The 22,304-nt window shown below is 37.9% G+C and overlaps 1 protein-coding gene across 2 annotated transcripts in view; it reads right to left on the minus strand.

The window, feature by feature from the left end:
* The window catches only part of CNTN6 (contactin 6), a 304,375-nt gene that overhangs the window by 104,151 nt on the left and 177,920 nt on the right, over positions 1-22,304 (minus strand). For both annotated transcript variants that reach the window (XM_067043597.1, XM_059075379.2), the window contains exon 5: positions 8,124-8,219. In XM_067043597.1, coding sequence (XP_066899698.1) covers positions 8,124-8,219 — 96 coding nt within the window. The remainder of the gene's footprint in view (positions 1-8,123; positions 8,220-22,304) is intronic.

Consider the following 22,304-nt stretch of genomic DNA (forward strand, 5'->3'; position numbering starts at 1 on the left):
TAAATCCCCACTTTGGAATATTGCAGTATGAGTGTAATTTACTGCAAACATTGTGTAGTGCTACAGGGTAAAATGTGACTGGCTCTTAGGTGGTAAATGATGGTTATGCCAGCTCAGTGGTATAGACCTAATCCAAGAAGAATAATTCCTATTCTGGGTTGAGGTCACTGATATTGGTGCTGAGCAAGTTTATGATGCAAGCCAGAAAACTTCCCCAACACGTTTATAATCACTGCTATTTGAGCTCCCATTTGTTCCATAATTACTTCTTGACCACCTAGATTTTATTCAATACCTTTTGATTTACAGCATCTCCTGTTTAGAATCATGGAGATCGCTGCCTTTGTGGCCTACAGACAATCACTAAGTAAAGGCCCTCAGAGTTCCTATGATTCCTAGGTTCCAATGAATTCTACGACAGCATCTGTACTGGCAGATCCTTTCTGAAGAAGGAATTAAAACCTAGCCAGCTTCTGAATAAACTTCAGGGAATCTTCCAATTCTAAGCAAGCCTGGGCAAGTCATGGGGGATAATACACAAGGATTAGACTTCCTCTTTCCTCCTCAATTTCCATCCTCCATGGGTGAGCTTAATAGAGTGAATGTAAGAGATGGGCTAAACCAGTGGTTCTCAACCAAGGGTGATTTTGCCCACCTGGGGATATTTATCAATGTCTAGAGCCATTTTTCATGCTCACAGTTGGGAGAGGGGGTGCTACTGGCATCAAGTGGCTACAGGCCAAAGATGCTGCTAAACATGTGAACAATGCACAGGACGAGCCCTATAACACAGAATTATCTCATCCTAAATTGTCAGTAGTACTGATATTGAAAAACCCTGGGCTATTCAGATGGTAACAGGCTGTAACATGAGTTCCGTTCAATGTGCTGAAAAGTAAGGAAAACATTCTTCCTGGGAATGAATGAGATTCTGAATGTGGAGAGAGGGGGTGTGGAGCATAGGACCTAGAAGAATAAACTCTGGGTTTTTGGTCCTACATGCACTGGGAGAGCCATAATCTTTCTGGTTCTCATGCTGTACACTAATTTTAGGAAAATCAATCCACCTCTCTGGATGGTGTTTACATATTCTCCAATAGAGTTCAGAACACTTGCTATCTCTTTGTATACTTTATGCAGTGATTATTAAGTGTCTGCTGTGGCCAGGTTATGCGTGACGAAATTAGGCAGTAGAACAGATGCAGTGGTATTTAGATAGGATCCCTTGAACTCCAGATACATGATCTTGGCCAAGTTAACAGTAACCTCTTTAACACAGTTACTCAATTTGTAAATTGGAGAAATTTTTCTTGAAAGTGTTACATGAGTCGAGGTATGCCAGATGCTGAGCTGAATGCCCAGTGTATAGTAGTCACTCATTATCTTTCCAATCATATGGTGTTAAATACTATTTACATATGATAACTTCCAAATTTGGTTCTTCAAACCTTTCTTCCTAGATACATCAATTCAGCTGCATACTTGAAGTTTTTACTCTGAAGTTAGATATTTGAAAATTAACATGTCTTATAATAAATTCCTGATTTCCCCCATCCCAAAACCTGCTCCCCCTTTATTGGCCTCATCCCTGTATGTGGACCTTCATTCTTCCAGCTGCTCAGCCTAAAGACCCTGGAGTTATCTTTTACTCCTCTCTTTTGCTTACAATCTACATTTAATCTTTCAGAAAGTTATTTCAGATATACCCTCTAAATATATCCTGAATATGGCAACTTATCCGCCTGTCCACGGCTATCATCTGGTTTAAGCCACCATTAATTCTAACCTGAATCACTGTAATCACCTTTTAACTGCTTATATTGTTGCCCCTTGATGGTCTGTTCTCCAGAATAAACTATTAAAACTGAAAGTCAGAGAAAGCATGTCTTTCTTCTGCTCACTATCATGCAATGCGTTCTAATCTCACTCACAGGAAACTCCAAAGGGTGTAAAATATCTTGAAAGTGTGCTTCCATCCTCATCTACTGTCCTGTTTGCTCACCCTTCTTCATCCACACAGGCCTCACTGGTGTTCTTCCAACATGCCAGACACAGTCCTACCACAGGTCCTTTGCATATGCTGCTCCTACTCCCCAAACTGCCTTTTCTCAGTGTCTCACTCACTCCTTTAGTTCTCTTTGCAAATGTCAATGAAGGCTTCTTTGACCTCTGAGTAGACAACGGCCACACCCATCATTCCCTATCCCCTTTATTTTTCTCCCTAGCTTTTATCACCATCTGCCATACTTACATTTTTTATTATATTTGTTTATGGTTAAGATTCATGGAGTGAAGGACTTTGTTGCTTTGTTCTCCACCATATCCCTAAAACTCAGTAAAATGAGTGGCACTTAGTAAGTACACAATAAATATTTGCTGAGTGAATATATAATAGAAGGTCAATAATGATGGTTATCATCACTATTATTATTATTATGCTAACGAGCAGCTGTTGGGCCTATCTGCCTAAATATTTTACACATTCAAGCAACATTCAAAAGTAATACCGTCACTGCCAATTTGACCTACCCACTAAGACAACACCAGTGTAATTTACTTCCAGAAACAGGAAGAAAAACAACAAACTAATTGGGAAGAAGCGGATATGAAAGTTTAACATGTTTTCTCAATAGTTATCCTCTTTATTCTCTAACACTATTTTGAGCCTTGCTGGGAACGATTGTCAATTTAAGTTGAATCGTCAACATTTTTATAGACTCAAATACAAATGCTGGGCTGAAACAATAGTGCTATCTTTCTACTACAGACATAGATGCTCCAAACTACTGGCATAAATTTCAATTGTTCTACAAACCTAAAATTTGTATCTGAGGAGAGAATGGAACATTTCCTCTAAAACAAATTTTAAATCTATGATATTTATGAGCCCAAGATTGAGTTTTATATCCAGACAATAAAGGGAAAGAATGTGCTTTACTTTCAATATGGTGAAACTATTATTTCACAGTGAAGGTGATTTTAATTGTTTTAGACAACATGTATCATTTCTACACTGTCATTTTTAAACAAAATTTCACGTGAGGCCAGGCTCATTCACTGTACTCATGAAGATCTATTGACTGCTTATTTTCATATTCATCCAATAGCTTTGGCTTCAGGCATTTTACGTTCATTTCAAAAATTTAGAGGAAACTCTGCTTTCAGTCCTTTTGCAGATGACTTATGCAAAATCATTGTTACAAGTGACTGAGGCTCTTAACAAAAGCTCACTCTTGAGGTACTTGAGAACTCAAGGTGCAACGACCTCTCTGTGCATAACAGTTCAAAGTCCATCTCAAGGCTGTGACCCCTCCCCCACATGAATTAGTAAAATAAATGTTCTATTGGTTCTTTCCGCCACATGAACCTGTGTTTAGAGGAATGGACTTAGAACCCTCCAGAGACATAGTGGAGGAAAGAAAAGGGTTTTATTTAGCTGACTCTCCAAATTTTAGTTCTGCCAAGCACCAAGAAGCTAAGTAGGAGAATTGTATTTTTCTGAGACAGTTATCCAAATTAAGGATAAGAACTATAACAGATAATGGGAGGAACTGTTAGTTATTGTGTCAAGATAGGGAAGTCATGGACGACCAACAGAGTTTAGGAGAAAAGAAAGTGAGGTCTAATGGGAAATGAAATGTTTCAATCCGATGTGTTCTTTCCACCAAATCTTCAGTACAACTTACATTTCTCTGAAATATTTTGGAGTTATATATATTTTAGGAGGATGGAAAGGAGGGATGAGTCTGCCTCTGCCAGCATGGATTCAGTCACATTCATGGAGCTTATCTCTAGTTAGGAAGTAAGATTAAGGAAGAAAATACACTTCTCTCCTCAGAGTATAGGGAATGGTTACTGTTTTGTTTCCAAATCTCACATTTCTAAGGGGTACAGCAGAATGTGCCAGTTTTGTGTTCTGGAATTATTACCTAGGTTCCTTTAAACACTGTGGGTACGTTTCTCCTAGAATAACCTTTATCTGTAAATCGTGCCTTCCTAGATGAGTAGCACATCTGCAGTTGTGGTTGCCCTAAAAATTGTGTAGGAAGCATCCAGAAGAATACCTGCTCTGGATTCAGATCTCCTTTGGTTTATTTGAAAGAAAGGATGTCCATATAACAGCACCTGTTCAGTTTGGTTTATGCCAGTTACTCTATTTCATTGAGTTGTGACCAATCATTTCTGTGGAAAATCTGTTTACACACATTTCTTCTTTTGTTTTGCTCCTGGAGCTATTCTTTGCTGGGTAAATTTATAGGATTCAGCCTAGTTGATAATTTTTCCTACTCTCCTGTAGGTTTTTTTTTTAATATTATAAAACACACTGAAATGTATTTGATAGGCCTTGTTAAAAGAATTTGCAGGTTTTTCGTGAACACACTAGAGAGAAAGCACAAACAATTCAGGATGTTCTGATAATATAACGTTTAATATGATTTCTCCCTTGTTACTGAGCAACTTAAGGGATTCACTGCTGCTGACCAGATACATAGAGAAAGGTGACATAACCAAATTGTCCAAAAAATGGTGTAAAAATTTCAGCCCTAATGGTCTTCTATCACTATGGAATCTGTAGCACTTTTCTTTATGAGAAGCTTTATTGATGTTTACAGTGTACCTTTGCTTTTCACACACTGGTTATAAAAGTAATTTGGCCATGCCAACATTTGCTCCATCCTGCCCTGCTAATAACCTCATCTGCCCAAATTAGTATATTTCAAAGGCATGTTTTTGTGACTGCCAAGTGTGCAAGGAAATATGGAGCCTTTAGAGAGATGGAAATAAATGAAGGCAAAATTTTTGGAAAGTGTATTATGGTAGACAAAATTCTAAAATAACTGCCATTGACCCCTGCCCACCATCTGAGTATGATGGGATTAATGAACATGGTGAGATGTTACTTCTAGGATTACGTTAGATTAGATGGCACAGTTGACTTGGAAAAAGTGACTTTATCTTTAGTGGAGTCGACCTGTTCAGGTGAGCCCTTCCTGGGATGGGATGCTTCTTCGCTAGAAAGATTTGAAGTATTAGAGGGAACTGATGCAAAGGAGGTTCTGAAAACGGAGAGGCATGTGGCAAGAAGTGTGGGCAGCTTCTAGAAGATGAGAGTGCTCTCGACAGCTGGCCGAAAAGGAAATGGGGACCTCAGACCTACAACGTACAGAGCTAAATTCAGGCAATTGCCTGAATGAGCTTAGAAGTGGATTCTTCCTCAGACTCTCCAGAAAAGAAGTCATCCAGTTATGACATTGACCATAGATATGCACGAAATCTAAGGACAAATTACAAAGATAGACAAAGATAGACAATGTCTGTCTCTAGAGTCAACCCACTTTAAACCAGCTGTCCATTAATCCGATTTAAAGGTTATCTGACCAATATATTTCTCTTCTTTCTTGAGGTCCTTCCTGGCACAATTCACCTTCACAAGAAGGTGAGGCAGGAAAAAGAAGAATAAAGAATTGTTTTAATGAACCGGTTAAAGACACTCTCAGGGCTCTTAGCAGACCTGAAGGTGTAACATTCTTGAAAGTAATAAATAACTTGAGGTTTAAGAATTAACTATAGAATCTTCTATCTGTAGGCATTTTTTGAAGTCAAAAAGTCCTGGGTTGGAATCTTGCCTTTATTTACTAACTGAAAACCGATTTATTTAGTCTGAGTCTCAATTTCCTCATTTTAAAATTATTAACATATATGTATAGCTGATTCACTTTGTTATAAAGCAGAAACTAACACATCATTGTAAAGCAATTATACTCCAATAAAGATGTTAAATAAATAAATAAATAAAAATTTTAAAAAAATATTGGAATAGTGGGAATGAGAAAATAAATGGAAAGTCTTATAGTGCTTGCTGATGGTAACAATTCAACAAATGGTAGCTCTTATTACTGTTATTAATACTTTATTGCATTAATTTAATGAATTACTTTATTTATACTTTAATGAATGAATGACTATTTGTATAATTGGAGCAAAAGGTGTCTGTTAATATTCCCCTCAGTTTTGATCTGAGAGAGCAATAAAGGACAAAAGAACAGTATTCCAGCATTCTTCCTTTTGTAGAGCTTAGGAAGCCATGACTCTCGGGAAGAAAATTCTTATAATACCTGGATGAAGTCAATATTGACAAATACCTTTGGAATCCTGCTAGAATATTTCATATTACATAATCTAATTTGTTATCAGGCAAGTTTGTCATAATTTGCATGCAACAGGGATGCATTATTCAGTTATGACGATCTTAATTTAAGGCAGGTTTTGTATATCTGTTATTTAGTCTTATGGCATTAAGCAGAAAGGCACTGTTATAATGAAGGACTTATATGCTTTAAAAGATCAACATAGAAAAAAAAAGATCAACATATACTTCTTCATTGGTAGGTGGCAAGGTGACAAGGGACAGCTTCTCCTAGTTCATGGCCTTTTTAAAATATATGACACTCATTTAGAAGTATTCTCCATGTCTGTTATTCTTATTTAGAGTAAACAAATTGAAAAATAATCTTCGATTCTGTCAAGTCTCTTTGACCAGTGTCAGAGTATAAAATGATACAGACTGACAGCACAAACGAACATGATTTGCATGTCTTGTCATCTTAGATTATGGTACTGGAAAATAATTTTCCTATTATTAAAAAACAAATATCATCACATTTTTGTGTGCTCTTATTTTATCTCAGATAGCATTGAAAGTTTTGTAACTCTTCCCTACTATTTCAGGCGAGCATAGTGACATACCAGTCTGTAATAATATTGAATAAAAGTATTGTTAACTTCCAGTTAGTTTTTTTTTTTCTTTCTTTTTGTGTCAGCATTTCACAAGGTTGTATAAAAATGAAAGTAATGGCAAAAATATTTTCAACTTTTTAAAGGATCATAAAAAAGATTTGGTTTAATATTAGAAGAAAAGTTGCTTTCATTTTATTTTTAAATATTTGTCTATGTGTTTCCAAAAATCCTCCCATTCCAAAGTGGAAATCAACTATAACAGAGGCAGTGGTGGTTAAGAACTGCCCAGGGTCTGGGACCCAGTTTGCCTGGATGTGAAGCTTGGCTTCACTGCCTACCAGCTGCATGACATTGGACCAAGTACTTAACCTCTCTGTACCTTAGTGTTCTCATCTGTAAAACAGTAATCATTATAGTATCTCCCTTGAGTAGTAGTTATTGTACAGAGTTAAAAAGTTAATACATGTAAAGTATTTAGGTGTGTACTATGTAAGCACTTGCTATTATTATTAAGCTAACTACAATATAGTCAGTATGATATCAGATTGTACTAAATGAAATGACTTTATGGATATTTTTACACTGAATCCTCCAGGATCACAGTTGGTTGAGAATCTACCAAATTGTACCAAACCATACAGAATTTGAGAAAATGCAGCCCCAGGGGCTTGCAAATCAGTGGGTGGTTTAGGTCCCTGGCAACAGGTTAATTCACTGGCTAATCCAGATCTTCTAAAGTAAAGAATGGCATTTATTGCTTGATTTTCACCATTGCTAGGAGATATTCTGATTCAGAGCCATTCAACATTTGCTTCCAATTAGGTGGTAACTTTCCTCTTCCAGTAATTAAGGTGAGGTCGCCAGAATGAGTGTTGGCATTCGCTTCTCCATGGAGCCCGATAATAAAAATAAAATAACAATCTTAGCTTTCTTTTTAAAATAAAACACTAGCCATTAAACTAATTGATTTACATTCATGAACTCATTTAACATTCACAACCGTACTATAATATAGGTATTAGTTAGTGTCTCCACTTTACAGGTGAGGAAAGGAACCCTAAAAAGGTTAAACAAATTGCCCTTTGTCATGCAGGATGACAGGCAGCAGATTACAGCTGTGGTTGTTTCACTGCAAAGCCCCGTTTCTCACACGTGTGTACAGAGCCATCCTGTATCTCCTTAAGGGCATATCTGTTGAGCGGCTGATTGAATAAATATTTTTAAAAGAAAAGATTTGGATTAGGACTGTTTGGATGCAGCAAGATGAGCCCTTCCTGGTCCCTTAGATTTGATGAAAGGCTATCATTGGCTCTAAGAACTGAAGTGCCTATTTTATTCCCTGAGTGGTCACCTGAATGGTGTGACCCAAAATAGCCGCACCGTACCTCCAAAGTGTGGCGGTGGACCACAGAGAAGCACCACACCTTGACCTTCTCGGACGGACACTGTGCTTCTTGTTTTGGTTTCAAAGTCTTCAATATCTTGAAAAACAAAGAAAAGCAGGTTTAGAATTCGTTATTTTGCTGAGAAAAATTTTGGAAGAAAAACTTATTGTTAACCGTAGTGAACACTCACACTTGTCTGACCAGAAGTTTTAGTTGATGGTCAATTGCTGTACCCTGGTTATATTTCTCAGAATTTCATCTTTCCTTATTTTATTTTAATGCAGTTAAACAGAGTATATGATAAAGACATTTGTTAACAAAACTCACTTTTTGTTTACTTTTATTCTCCTAGGCAGCCTAGAGCCCGATAGGAAATCTTTTAAACCCAGCACATATTTACTTTTCCTTCCCAAGGAAGGTGTGATTTAAAAAAGGTATGTGGCAAGTGTGCTGCAGTCTTCTAGCATCTAAGCTTAATGGTAACCGTTTTGATGAGGGGATGAAGTCTGTGAGAAATTAGCATGGAATGTTGTGAAGGACAGAGTTTTATGGGACTGAACCAATGAGAAGAAAGGTATATTTTCTAATTTCTGTTGATCTACTCCTTTACAAAGCAGGTTCACGGTCGTTTATGAAGTGTTGTAATTTCCTACAACACCAAAGAATCATAGATATTCAGTGCTGGAAGACAGCTCACTACCTAGCTTGATAACCTATCCATCTGAGCTGTAAATCATTCAACATTCCTAGAAATGCTCACCCAGCCTCCAGGAAAGGCTAATGTCTAAACCTTAGTTTCTTCACCTGTAAAATCCCTTTTATTCATTCAATCAGTCATTCAGTGATTTAAAAATTTTGTATTAAACCCCTATTAAAAGATAGGAAGGGTATTTAAGGGCAGAAGATATATTGGTAAATAAAGCAGACTTGTACCTTGCCCTTATTGTGCTTAGTAATAGGAAAAGTAGAAGGCCAATTAAAAAACGTGTGTGTGTGTGTGTGTGTGTGTGTGTGTAAAATTTACACATTGCGATAAGTGTCATGGGGTAGAGGCTGCTAGTTGTCTACCAAAATCTACTCTCCCTTCTTCCATGATAATAGATTTATAAATACTACACTTTTCTAACCAAAAGATACATTTCTCAAACATCTTTGCAGCAAATACAGTAAGCAGAAACTTCTCACATATTGTGAAACTTCTACCTATTACGTTTAAGAGGAAATATCCCAAAAATTTAATATTCCCCACCTACCCACCCAATATCACCACCATCTAGAAGGCCAATGACATGAAAATATTGAAGTAAAAGACCACTAGCCTGGGTGCTTGAGTGACTGCATGGAGCAGAAGCACAGCTGATCTTGATCACCTACTTTGCATTATTATATTAGATATTAGTAAATTTCTATCTTGTTTGAAGCATTTGGGGGGCAGGAGTATTATAAGTTTAATGACTCTTATATATGCTCTACTTTTAATAATGAAAATATTTTCCCAAGATGGACTCTGCTTCTTCCCAACTAAATCTCTTCCCCTTCCTCTTCAGCTGTCCTTAGCCTTACATCTGATTAGGACCTGGAGTGCCTTGTACATTACATTTCTTCTACAGGATTTTTAAACAAATATTCCCCCTTTCTTCTTTGGCCATAGAAAGACTAAATCAGCCTACATATGTTGGTACCATTGATGTGAATTATTGCCTTGACTTGGGTTTGCATCATTTTACACGTGACTCATTAAAAATCAGGCTAACAAACTGAATTTAAAACCGAAAATCAATATATTGATTGTTTCTATTTTGGGCGGTAATAACAGGCGAGGATTTTAAGGATTTTTTTCCTTACTATTATCATTGAAAGTTCCCATTAAATTGTCATGATATGTTAATGGTCACAAAAACAAAAACTGTCACAAAGGAGTAGTGAGAAATTGAATGATTCTATGAAATTAACAAGCTTTCGATTAAATTCCCTGTGTCACATTGTCAGTGTTCCCCTCTCACAGCAACATCAGTCATGTTTTCAGTGTTAATCAGAAGCCATTATAACACACTGTTGATAAGACTATGGGTACTTTAATATATTCTGTGTTCACTTCCACTTAAATAGTATCCACTTGTAACATAATTTCTCCATGCCTTATGATTACAATGGGGTTTCTATTAGCTGACATGAAAGGAAATCAACCTCTTTCAGAAGTCACCCAAGCTCTGTTAGCAATCAAAACACAGTCATTTGAAAATAGTACTAGTTCACAGGTTTTAATTATTAATTCAGATTGTAAAACAGTTTAATAGCACACAGATCATAGACATGATATAATTTTGCTTTATGTAAATTAAGTGAATTTAAGTACCATTTCACGTGAATGTACTTTGAACAAGATCTGTTTTAAGTATCCAACCTGTATTTCAAGTTCCTTTCTGCTAACCAGAAACATGATATAATTCAGATTATTTTGAAGCAAGGTTCACTGAAGGTAGCCATACATGCATTCAGTGAAATTTTCTTTGTTCGGTAAGACCTTTAAAAACTCCAGATTTATTCTTCTTTAAGGAGAGGCCAGAGAGAACCACCTTTTTCTATTTTTGTCCTATCCATTTTTTGCTTAAGAGAAAAATAGCTTAGTATGAGTTGTTCCCTGAGTCTCAAATTCTATAATATTTGGAGACATTCCCATAAACCAGAAAGGTGACTTGCCCAGGATGTCCTTGTGCTCAAGGTACACGTCCTGCCGTGCTGGTTGCTATTAAAGACCCCAATTGTCGAGGTTGCTCTCATTAAGCCATTCTGATGACCAGGGCTTATTGGATCCTGTGGTTTTATTGCTGGTTTTGGAGGAAGCATTTGGCAGGAGCATAAGCAAAAATGCATCCACAAACAAGGCTCTGTTCCAAAGGCCAGCAGGAAGTGCCTGAGAATGGCCCATAAAATGAGCTTTAAAGAATTACTGGGCCATTTGCTCTCTCCTGGAGCAACCAAGGTGCAGTGGAGGGAAAAGGGCCACCAAAATGTATTTAAAATTAAGTCCAAGCAATGCTAAGTATTGCGACGCCTAATTGTAAAGAGAACACATCTTTACAGCTGCCACGTGTAGGAATGAATCTCAGCCCAATTAAAGCGAGAAAACTGTGTATTCGCTGCCAAGACCTGAGGATCACAATCAGAGGATGTGCTTGGCAGTGCCAGCCCCTGTCACAGAAGGAGGCTAGTGGTTTGCCAACTCTCATAAACTCGGAAGAAGGCTGTGGGTACCCAGTTTATTGATCCCGACCAAGAGAACAGCACCTGAAAAGATAGGGATAGGAAAAAATATTCACCAGGAAAAGGTCCATGCTTCAAGCAGGACATAGTGTAGTTGAGTTGGCCAAAGTGAAAATAATACTATTAATTGGATCTTTCTCTATTTGCTATGCATGAATTATTTTATTTTAGTGTTTTAAATCTTCCTTATTTTTCTTTCTTTCTTTCATATATCAAGAATAACTACTAAGTGCCAGACACTCAGTGAAGCAGTTTCGTTGAATCTTCATGATGATCCTGGAATATAGGTACCAATGTCACATTGATTTCACAAAGGAGGATACCGAGGTTCAAAGAGGATTAGAAATTTACTGAAGACCATACGGTTTCTATTTGTCAAGACAGAACTGAAAAGTAGATAGTCTGGTTCCAGGGCTCACATTCTCAAACACCAGGTTATTCTGCTTTCCAGATGTTAACTGAGGTCTCCCTGCCACTTACAGCATATAAAATGGCATAAACCGCCATTCCATTTTCAAACAAACAAACACAAAGGCTCAATGCCTTTCCAAAGGGTTCTGCGAATTGCTGGGTTGGGGTGGGGAGTGCTGTATTGCTAGGTTTTAGAAATAGCTCCCTTTCTAATATCCTTACTCCTCTGAATCCTTGTTTTTTTTTTCCCTTCAGATGTGTTTCTTGATTTACCTCCACTCTTGTGTCCCTGCAAACAAGGAACTTAGCCCCTTATCTTGACCTTCATACATAGATATACCCACTCAACACACACACACACACACACACACACACACACACACACACACACACTTGAAGCAGCACCATTATCATACTTTGTGCCGCTGTTGTCAAGCTTATTGATTTAGTAAGATGTGACCCAAACACCTTAAAATCAAATATTAGGTATTTGATTCTTAAAAGTTCTTTTGCTCCTCCTTTCTGTTGCTTACGTCTGTTCTCTCTCTCTCTTCTCCAATTTTCCCACTACAGCCCTCTCTTTGAAGAGCAAGGGAAATCAAAATCTTCCCATTTTCCTCTGCAAAAAAGTTCAACTCCCTGCAGCTCCTACTACCAACTCAAAAACTGATGGATCTGTCCTAGTTCACACTGCTTATAGGAAAAGGAAATAAAATTCAGTTCCATATATCATCTCTCTAGAGAGCATTTGCTTAACCACTAGGCTTAACTGCCTCTCTAGCTAGAGTCTGACCCTAGACACAGGCCATATGATCTGCCATCAGACCAGAGACAGTGCTCGTTTTCTCTCTTTCCACACCTCAAAAGCAACTTCAATTATGTGTTACTTTGAGGACATTAAATCTGATTTTCAGCTCTAAGATTTCTTTTACCCTGCTCCTGGCTTTCCACCAATCAAATTTTGTTTCCCCCCTTTGCAAATCCTTCTGAAGAAGTCTCAGCATTGAGATCTGGTGCTGGAGTAAACAAGACCGAGGAGCATGTGTTCACCTTCGTGATGCAGTTCTCACGTTGGAGGTACGTGTTTTGTTTTCACCTATGGCAAAAATATCTTGTTGGAGGAGGAGAAGCTGATACTCTGCCCAGTGAAAGGGAGATGGTGAAAGATACCAAGAATAATTCTCTAGTTCTGCATTAGTCTTGCAGAATTCCCAGATATAGTATATGCAACTTTTTCAATCAAAGTACTCTTTTTGAATCTTAAGACAAGGTAAGGTAATTCTGAATTCACATCTCCATTAATTTTCCCCTTGGAAGAGGGACCACTCATGGAGAATAACAAAATTGTTCATGTTACTATTTCCTGTTTCCTGGTGGTTTTGAATAAGCTGAAGTTCTTGGTACTGTAATTAATTTTCCCAGATCTTTATTAAGTGGCATACAAAAATATCTCTACTTAGACCAGTTTCATTTTCCACCATCATTTTCAAGATGCAATATACTCAGTTACAGAGTTTGTGATATTACTGTGTTTCCTACCACAACTCAGTAACATAACATGACATAACCTAATAAAGCACAGTGATATTGTCAAATTCTGTAAAAGAGGCAATAGCTAAGTCTTGATATTGGACATAAATTTGGAACGGTAATATGCAAGCAGGAAGTAAAGAGATATTTTAAGAGATTCTGGTGTCAAATCCATTTACAATCCAAGTTAAAATTCCTCCTTTTGTGGTGTAAAAGTATTTTTATAAAAATTCATAAATAAATGGGGAGAAGTGAGTTGTTTCTTGGTTTCCCGAGAATAATGAATCCACTGAAAACCATTTTCTTATGGTGTTTAAGAAAAAATATATAGGATAATAGTCAGGAAGGGGGTGATAGGTTTTTTCTATCAGCCTAGCATCAAGGTTTTCAGAGAGAAAAGCGTTTAATAAACATAACAAGTAAACAAATATGAAATAATTGGTCTATTATCATATACATGTAAGACTGGATTTGAAATTCTATAAATGGACTCGTTTATCTGATTAATAGTGGTAAGAACAGTGTCAGCTATGACTTGAAAAAAAGATACAAGTTTTAGGCATGACCTGTCCTCTGTCTTGCTTATTAAGTTTGCATATTCCCTATAGTTAAAACTAAGTGAGAAGCAGAAGTGAAGGATGGAGTGATGCAAATTTGATAGCATAGGATAGACTGGATGTGAGATGACTGAAGAGTTCAGACCTTCAGTGTTTCTGAAAAGAAAAGAAGCAGTTTAAGTAGGCATGCAAAGATTAAACACCTCACTAATGAATTCCGTACGAGGTTATTAGTGATAGAATGATCCGACTGTGACCAATGATCAGAACGATTAAGAACACAGATTTAGGATCAGACTGTGTAGGTTCAAATGTTAACCTCACCATGCTAGCTGTTGATACAGGGCAGATTAAATATTCTCAATATCAGTTTTTGGCGCTTTAAAATGAAGCTACAGGGAATTCCCTGGTGGTCCAGTGCTTAGGACTCCACGCTTTCACTACCATAGGCTGGGTTCAATCCCTGGTCGGGGAACTAAGATCCCTCAAGCCTCGCGGCCTAATTAATTAATTAATTAAAATGAAGCTACCAAGAGCACCTGTCTTAGAGGAATAATGATATAATGTCTTTTAAATGTTTAGAAGATGTTAAGTACTAAATAATAATGTTGGGGACTTTGTATTATTAATGATCTACCTACACATCACCAAAAGGAGGTTGTTTAGAATTTTTAAATAGGTTTCATTTTCTGTTTTCATCTCAGTCTGATGATGTAACAAAACATATTTTCTTGAAGTCTGAGTATGGAACTCCCTTTTCTGCTTACCCAGTGGCCAGCTCAAATGCTCAGTGAATAAATGAAAAAAAAAAAAGGCCTAAAGTCAAAGTATATGAATTTTATTCCAAGCACTGCCACATCACATTTTGTTTTACAACAGAGAATGTTTCGCCAACTTGACAGGAGTTATTACATGGAGGGTCATTGAACCTCTCTGCCCAGAAAGCTACACAGCCCAGCTGGAGGCAGAAGTAACCTCTTGGCCTGGAGTATGAGTAGCCAGACAAATCCTAGGCTGCCCTGCTTCTTCTTGGTCTTGGATTGTGCCTTTTGGCACCTACTCATTTTCCCATCTCTTGTTCTACAGGGAGGATAGTGCCAGTACCTTTTTAGTCAATTATCTCTAAAGATATTTCTTAGGGCTATTTGTGCTCCTTGAGATTAATGAATGATACAAATATTGCTCAAGTGCAAAAAGAGGAGTATCTGGAGTAGGTCAAGTCCTCAGGTGAATAAAGGATGCACTGCAGCATGTGGGAAGATGCGGACTCCGCTGTGTGTGGGGGGGGGGGGGGAGAGAAAGAGGGACCAAGGTAGTCTTTTCTCCAGAACAAACATTTGAGGATTTTGCTGAGTAGCCATGAGTGACAGAGAGAAAATACATTCCATCGTGAACACCAAAGTAGCTACTCCAAAGGACACTGGAGTTTAAATAAATTTAAATTAAACATTTGAAAATCAAATTAAACATTTGAATACATCAGTTAAGAGCTTGGAGGGTTGCAGTGAAAGGGGTTTCTAGCACAGGGGAAGGGAATTCTTATTTACTGACATACTTCCCAGTTACTGGAACTTTATAAACATCATAACATTTAATCTTCATAGTGACCCTGAGATGTAGCTACTATGACACTATTTTATAAATAAACATACCAAAGTTCAGAAAGGTTAAGTAACTTGCCCAAGGCTACACAGCTAGAAGAGGGCCAGAAAGGGACTCCTACCTAGCTCTGACTCTGGAAGCATTTTCAGCTCTTCAGGATACCACTCTGGTCATTCCATGGAGGGAGAGGGAAAAAGCAGAGGAAAGGGTGAAGGGGGAAAGAAGACAAAGCAGAATTTCTTTTTATCCAACAGTCTTCCTGCGTTTTGGGGAAGAAAGTCCTAGCCTGGTACAAAAGTCTTTGCACGTTGTAGCAAAAAAGCCAAACTGACCACCGGCCCCCGCAGAGGTCTGAGGGGGTTTGGCCAGAGCCGCAACTGTAATTACCTCCTGTCCCAGATCATCAGCAAAGGAGGCTGGAGTATTAGTTTTGGTGGAAATATGGTGAACCTGTGTCCTTTCAGGAACATATCCCACTCTTAACTCCCTTTTGACCCACTTTTGTGATGCTCATTAGAGTAAAAGGGAATGATTTCCTTGAAGTCTCCAGGATCCTTGATAAGAGGGATTAATGTGAACATTTACAGCAACCAGAGTCCTTTCTGACAGAGCACATAATAAGCCCTTTTATTCATTGTGATGGTTTAATCAGAATGTTCGATTTCAAAATTTGCAAGCTATGTAGAATGTAAAAGGTGGAGTTTTCAAGGTAATGGAGCTGAGCCCCCGGCTAAATGTGTTACTACTCCTGTTTATACAAAGAGTGTGAAATGAGCACTTTTTCAAACACCTCGCACCCACTTAAGCTCTGAGTTTACCAGAGTTTTTATCCTACCGACTTTAATTTGCAAGAACTTGCACAACTGGAATTAAGGAGATTGACTTCATGATTGTTGCTAAATACTGGGGGGGGGGGGGTGTTGTTGTTTGTTTGTTTCTATCAAATTGTTTTACTATGAGCAAGGTCTTTGGAGTCACAGCTGCAATCTGCATTTTCTTTGCAGCTTTCACCAGCTCAGCCCTCAGGGGAATTGAGGGTCAGTGGTAAGGACTTTTGCATGCATTGTCATTTAGAGACAGAGAGGGAGAGACAGAGAGAGAGAGAGAGAGAGAGCAGAAACCAGAGCAAGAATGTGCACCTATTTTAAATAAAACCCCGTTCTTTTTCCAAGCACTTTCACTTCTGTCATCTTTGTAACTACTTATAGTAACCTTGACAGGTGAACAGGAAAGATATTACCAATGTACAGGATAGGTATACTTGGTTCTATGGTCAGTGCACTTAAGTGTTATACAAGTAAATATTTTTAAATTTTAATTGCTGTGCATTGCTTTTTAAAATTTCCTTCTATTTATGATGAATGACACCAATTTTCTAGATACAGTGGTGATAAATATGTCCTTTTAAACAAATGTACTTACTAAAAAGTCAAAGCAATTTGATTGGGAAAAATAAATAATAGTGTATGTGGTACGTGGATATTTCAGGCCCCACAAAATTAATGTATAGTTGCCTGAAGTTTGGGGATGATTTAAGAAAATGGGCTGTTTGAGCTCCAAAGGATATGGTGGATCAGGAGACAGGACACTTTTGAGAGAACCAGAGTGGTCTGTGTTAGGAATGAGCAGGGATGTGGTTGGGAGGTAGGGGTGGGGGAAGAAATAGAAACAAAAGGAAAGTCAACTTACAGAATGCTGAAGGACTTTCAGAAGAAGACAATTCAAATTAAAATGGTTTGTGTTCTTGTGTCAATATACCTTTCCTCCCCCAAATTTCCACAAATGTTTTGATACAAACCAAAAACAATGTGAATATATTTAGCAGTGCTTTATGTGGGGGACAGAACTAAAAGTACCATCCACTCTTGGGTCAAAACCAGGGCGAAGAAAAGAGGGAAAACTGTAAGAGGTAGTGCAGAGACAAAGCTGGAGCTGGAAGTGATGATCAGAATGAATATCTGTCCACTGGGGCATGCAGGAATCTGGACACTGATTTTCCTACAGAACAGTGGGTAGATTTTATCTAGACTTTAAGAGGCAGAAAGTGCCAGTTGACAGGAGTTTTGTATAAATGAAATTGGTCTGAGTCATAGTACTTGTTTCTGACAAAGTTGAAATTGGTTCTTTCAGTCTCAGCCTCATTCTGCCGAATCTCTCAGGATCCCTTTAAATAGCTGCATCTCATAGACAGGTGCTCGAAAAGTATTGGTTGATTTAATATGCTAAAAAGATAAGTGATTTGCTTGCATTTCATTATAATTTATGATAAGAATCTCTTAAATGTAGAGTTTATTCATTAGTTCATGTATTCATGAAATTATTTATTAAGCCTACTCAACTGCAATTGCATGTATGACTTCCCTGTACCAAATGAGTATATGGGATTGGTTTCGTATTCCCAGTACATAACACAGTGCTGGCACACGGTAGGTACTCAATAAATGTTTGATTAATGATTAATGAACTCAGAGAAATAAAAAACGACTTTAAATCACTTACTAAATTATTTAAGCCTCCGTATGATATGGCCCTTCTTACCACTTCTTTTCGTCTATTGTTCAGGAAACTCCATACACAATGAACATTTTATTTTCATGTTTCTCAGAACACAATAGATTTCCTTCCCTTTATGACCCTCGGCCTTTTTCTTTCTTCTGCTTGAAAAATTCCTCCCAGATCCCTGCATCACTGGATTCTTTCTAACATTCAAATCTCTGCCTACATGCTACCTTCTTAGGGAAGCCTCTCTTGGCCAAACAGTCTAAAGGAGCAGCTCCCCATCACTCTGTTTTTTCCCCTAAGGTCTAATCACTGTCAGAAATGATGACTGGTTTAATTTATTTCAAATTTTGCAAAATAGACTATACGCTTCAAGAGAAGAGGGACCTTGTCCTCCCTCAGTAACTAGGTCAGTGCTCACAAAAAGCAGGTATTGAACATGTTTAATGAATTAACAAATAATTATAACTAAAGCAAATGTGTGAGTGCAAAATACTACATATGTAGCACAGCATATTTTCTTCAGGAATTGAGAGGATAAGAACAATTTTTCTTGGATCATAGAAGATTGCGGAGAGCAGAGGCTAGGATGTATTCTGAAAAATGATGTTGTGGCCAGATTCCAAAATGTCCCACAGTGAACCTGCTCATGGTATCCACTTCCTCCTCTAGTCCCTTCCCACCACATTTTACTAGAATTGGTCTGTGTGACCAACAGTACGGCAGAAATTATGGCACATCACTTCTGAAGTTTGGTTATAAAAGATCATGGCCGAGGAGAGAGAGACAAACCCATGAGCAGAGGGGACGTTTATTTCTTTTATATATAAGGAAAGAGTGTTCACATAGTTGAAAGATAATGTTTGGGCTTTGGATTTAAATAAGCCTGTGTTTGAATTCAGCCCTTGGATTTATAAACTGTGAGACACTGAAAAGTTTATTTCTCAGCTCTTTTTTTTTTTTTTTTTCTCAGCTCTTTTAAGTGTTACTTAATATACTTATTATCTGATACCTAAAGGATATTCAACAAACGTTTGCTGAAAAGAAGAATGGATGGGTGAATCTAACCTATAAACATATGTTATAATAATTATGTTTTTGGATTATTGTGAGAATCAAATGAAATGCTATAAGTAACCTGTTTAAATACTATGTCAAATAGTCCTCAATAAGTTATATGGTTACCTAATAAGTATGTACCATTATTATGTACATTTTTCACATGAAATGCTAAACTCCAAAAGCTTAAGAAAACTTGCCAAAAGGTCACTGAACTAGTAATTAATTGTTGGAGCTAAGTTTCAAATTCCAAGGAGCTACAGTTTTTTTTTGTTGTTGTTGTTGTTGTTGTTTTTTGCGGTATGCGGGCCTCTCAGTGCTGTGTCCTCTCCCGTTGCGGAGCGCAGGCTGCGGAGCGCAGGCTGCGGAGCGCAGGCTCAGTTGCCATGGCTCACGGGCCCAGCCGCTGCACAGCACGTGGGATCTTCCCGGACCGGGGCACGAACCCGTGTCCCCTGCATTGGCAGGCAGACTCTCAACCACTGCGCCACCAGGGAAGCCCGGATCTACAGTTTTTACCACAATGCCATAATGCCTAAATGATGACCCAGTTGATCTAACACATTCTAATTTCTGCTACAGTCATAATCACGTTCATTGTTTGATCTGGGTCTCTTTGCATGGCAGGGACAGAAATTTACTTAAAGTATTCTAAACTAAAGGAGGGGGCAGGTGTAAAGTTATCAAGAGAAATCATGCCAACAAAGTACAGAAACGTGTCTGAGAACAGGAAGGCCAAAGGACAGCTGTTCCCTCCCTCCATCTCCTTTTTCTTTTTCCATTCGTCATGGTCTTCATCATCTCTGCTTTTCTTTGAGCATCTGCTCCATTCTCTTCTCTGCAGATCAGTCTCCTTGTATTTACTTACAGTTCATGCACCCTTAAAATCTCAGACTGCATATTGTTTTGGCTTACCCTAACCACTCTATATGCTTCTCAGCTCTTGAACCTACCATGAAGTTTGCTTGTGTCTCTTATTTGAGATTTTTGACATGTTTAATGCCAGACGTCTGTGACTATAGAAAAGAGGTTATCCATCCAGCAACCTAGGTTTGCTCTTTTACAAGACAAGCAGAAACTGTAATTATCATCTTCAGCATAATGATTAATCAAGGAGATCACTGTCCAATTGCCAATTAGGTATTTCATTTATTTTAAGGGTAGAATAAGTACAGTCCAATCACTTATTCAGTAATCAGAAACAACTGAAAAATAACCTATTTGCTCATAGAAATACTGGGGCCAAGTATATGGAAAACATTAAATTCCTGAACTGCTATCTTTGAACTTTTACATACCCTCTTACCTTGTTAGATAAGTCTCTGTGACCTTTTTAATTAAAACCGTGTAACAGATGTAAATACCAACAGATTTCTTGAATTTTCTCACATTACGACTGTCACTTAGAAAACCAAAAGTAGTGTGATTCTTTGAAGGTATGATTGTAGCAGCCAGTGTAGCTCAGCCTATCTAGGAAGTCACCTGACACTTTGGGGGACAGTTACAGTTGAGAATTTGCTACCTTCAGCACTTGGGTCTCTCTGCCTGAGACTGCTCCGTGGACTTCTTTATTCCATGAGCATAGTATGACTTACATCCCCTGTATGCCTGCTGGGGATTTAATGTCCTCAGGAGTGACCCTCAACCCAGGAGGTAAGGGAGTTGGTAGGTAAGAACCCTAACTTCCTTGCCCTGTGGTGGGGTAATCGTGTGGTGTGTTCTATACAGCTTCTCAGAGGGGCCCACTGTATGGAGCCATAGTTGCCCACCGTGATAACCTACTCCTGAGCTTCCATTTCGTGGGTTTTCTGTCTTTCCTTTATACTTTCCTTGTCCTTCACCATGCTTCCTGAAATTACCTTCCAAATATACTACCTCATCCAAATCCTTGTCATGAAGTCTGGTCTTGAAGAAAGTCAAGCAAACAGAGAGAGTATACCACAGACATTTAAAACAAGTCTTATCTGCCAATTTATTAAGCAGCTACTCTTTGCCAAGCACTGCTCCAGAAGCTGAAAATGCAGCAATGAACTAAATAGCCAAAGAGATTCGTCTCCTTTGGGAATTCCATGTTTCTCTCATTTTTTTCTTTTTCATGGCACACATGGAGTTTTCTGAAACTTCACATTAAGTATGAACAGCCAGTTTCCTTATTTCTTCATAAAGCAGAGAATATGTTGCCTTACAGAAACAAATCAATTTTTGTTTTTCTTTCAGTGAGTTATTACCTAAACACCAAATAAGGGGAATTTATTGCTGTTGTTACCACTATTAAAATGTTGACGAGAGGCAGAGAAACTCATGATGGTATTCAGCAGCCCAAACATGCTGCAACATCAAACATCTGCCCTGAATCCACCTTTGGTACTACATAGTTAATGGTATAAAATATTAAGACTCACCTCTGGACCGTAAGAGGTGCTGTGCTGCATAGTAAGTACAGATGGAGCCTCTGGATGCTTTGAGTCTGAACCCCCATCTGGAAGCCACAGGCAGGGAAGGCAATTGGCTCACCAAAACAAAAAATGGTTTTGATATTCTGTTTTTGAAAAGTTCTCTTGCTTGTCATCACAGAGTCACTTACAATCAGGGAGTCAGTTTTGTATTCAAGAGGTTCTCTTTCTATCAGCAAAGGGTTTATAGGCACTTTCACTAAATTGCTTCTCTAAAAGAAGTAGGCAGGATCTCATCTGCATTGGCTTAAGGATATCTCTGCCTAAAGACAGAGGAATGGCCTAGATGACCCGCTAAGAACTCTTTATGCCTCAGAATCTGTGAAAATTTCTTCTAAAATTTTGGTTCACATTCAAAGCATTTTTGGTTTAGATCATTGAAACTCAGACTTTCTTTACTCATCTAAAGAAGACATAACTTTTTAACATACACTTTCACATACATCATATACTTTCATGTGTGTGTATGTTTGCATATATATATTTAATTATATGCTATGTATTTTATATATTATGCTGTTATGATTTTGTATATTAATATATCTGTACAAGCATGTCTCTATTTAGTAATTCAATATATCTTGAAAATAATGTAGCTATAGAGCCAGTGCTGCTCTAATTTTAAAAATGAGACAATTAGGACTCAAAATGCAACTTGCCCAAACTCACACATCTTGTAAATGATAGAGCCAGTTCATTTAACTCCAAATTCCTGACTTTCCAATGTTTCATGCTGCCTTTACATATCTTGTATTTAGTCTTGTGTACTTTTCCCCTACCAGTAAATTCATAATTAATTTTCTCCA

The sequence above is a fragment of the Kogia breviceps genome, chromosome 10, assembly GCF_026419965.1.
Source record: "Kogia breviceps isolate mKogBre1 chromosome 10, mKogBre1 haplotype 1, whole genome shotgun sequence".
Taxonomy (NCBI): Eukaryota; Metazoa; Chordata; class Mammalia; order Artiodactyla; family Physeteridae; genus Kogia; species Kogia breviceps.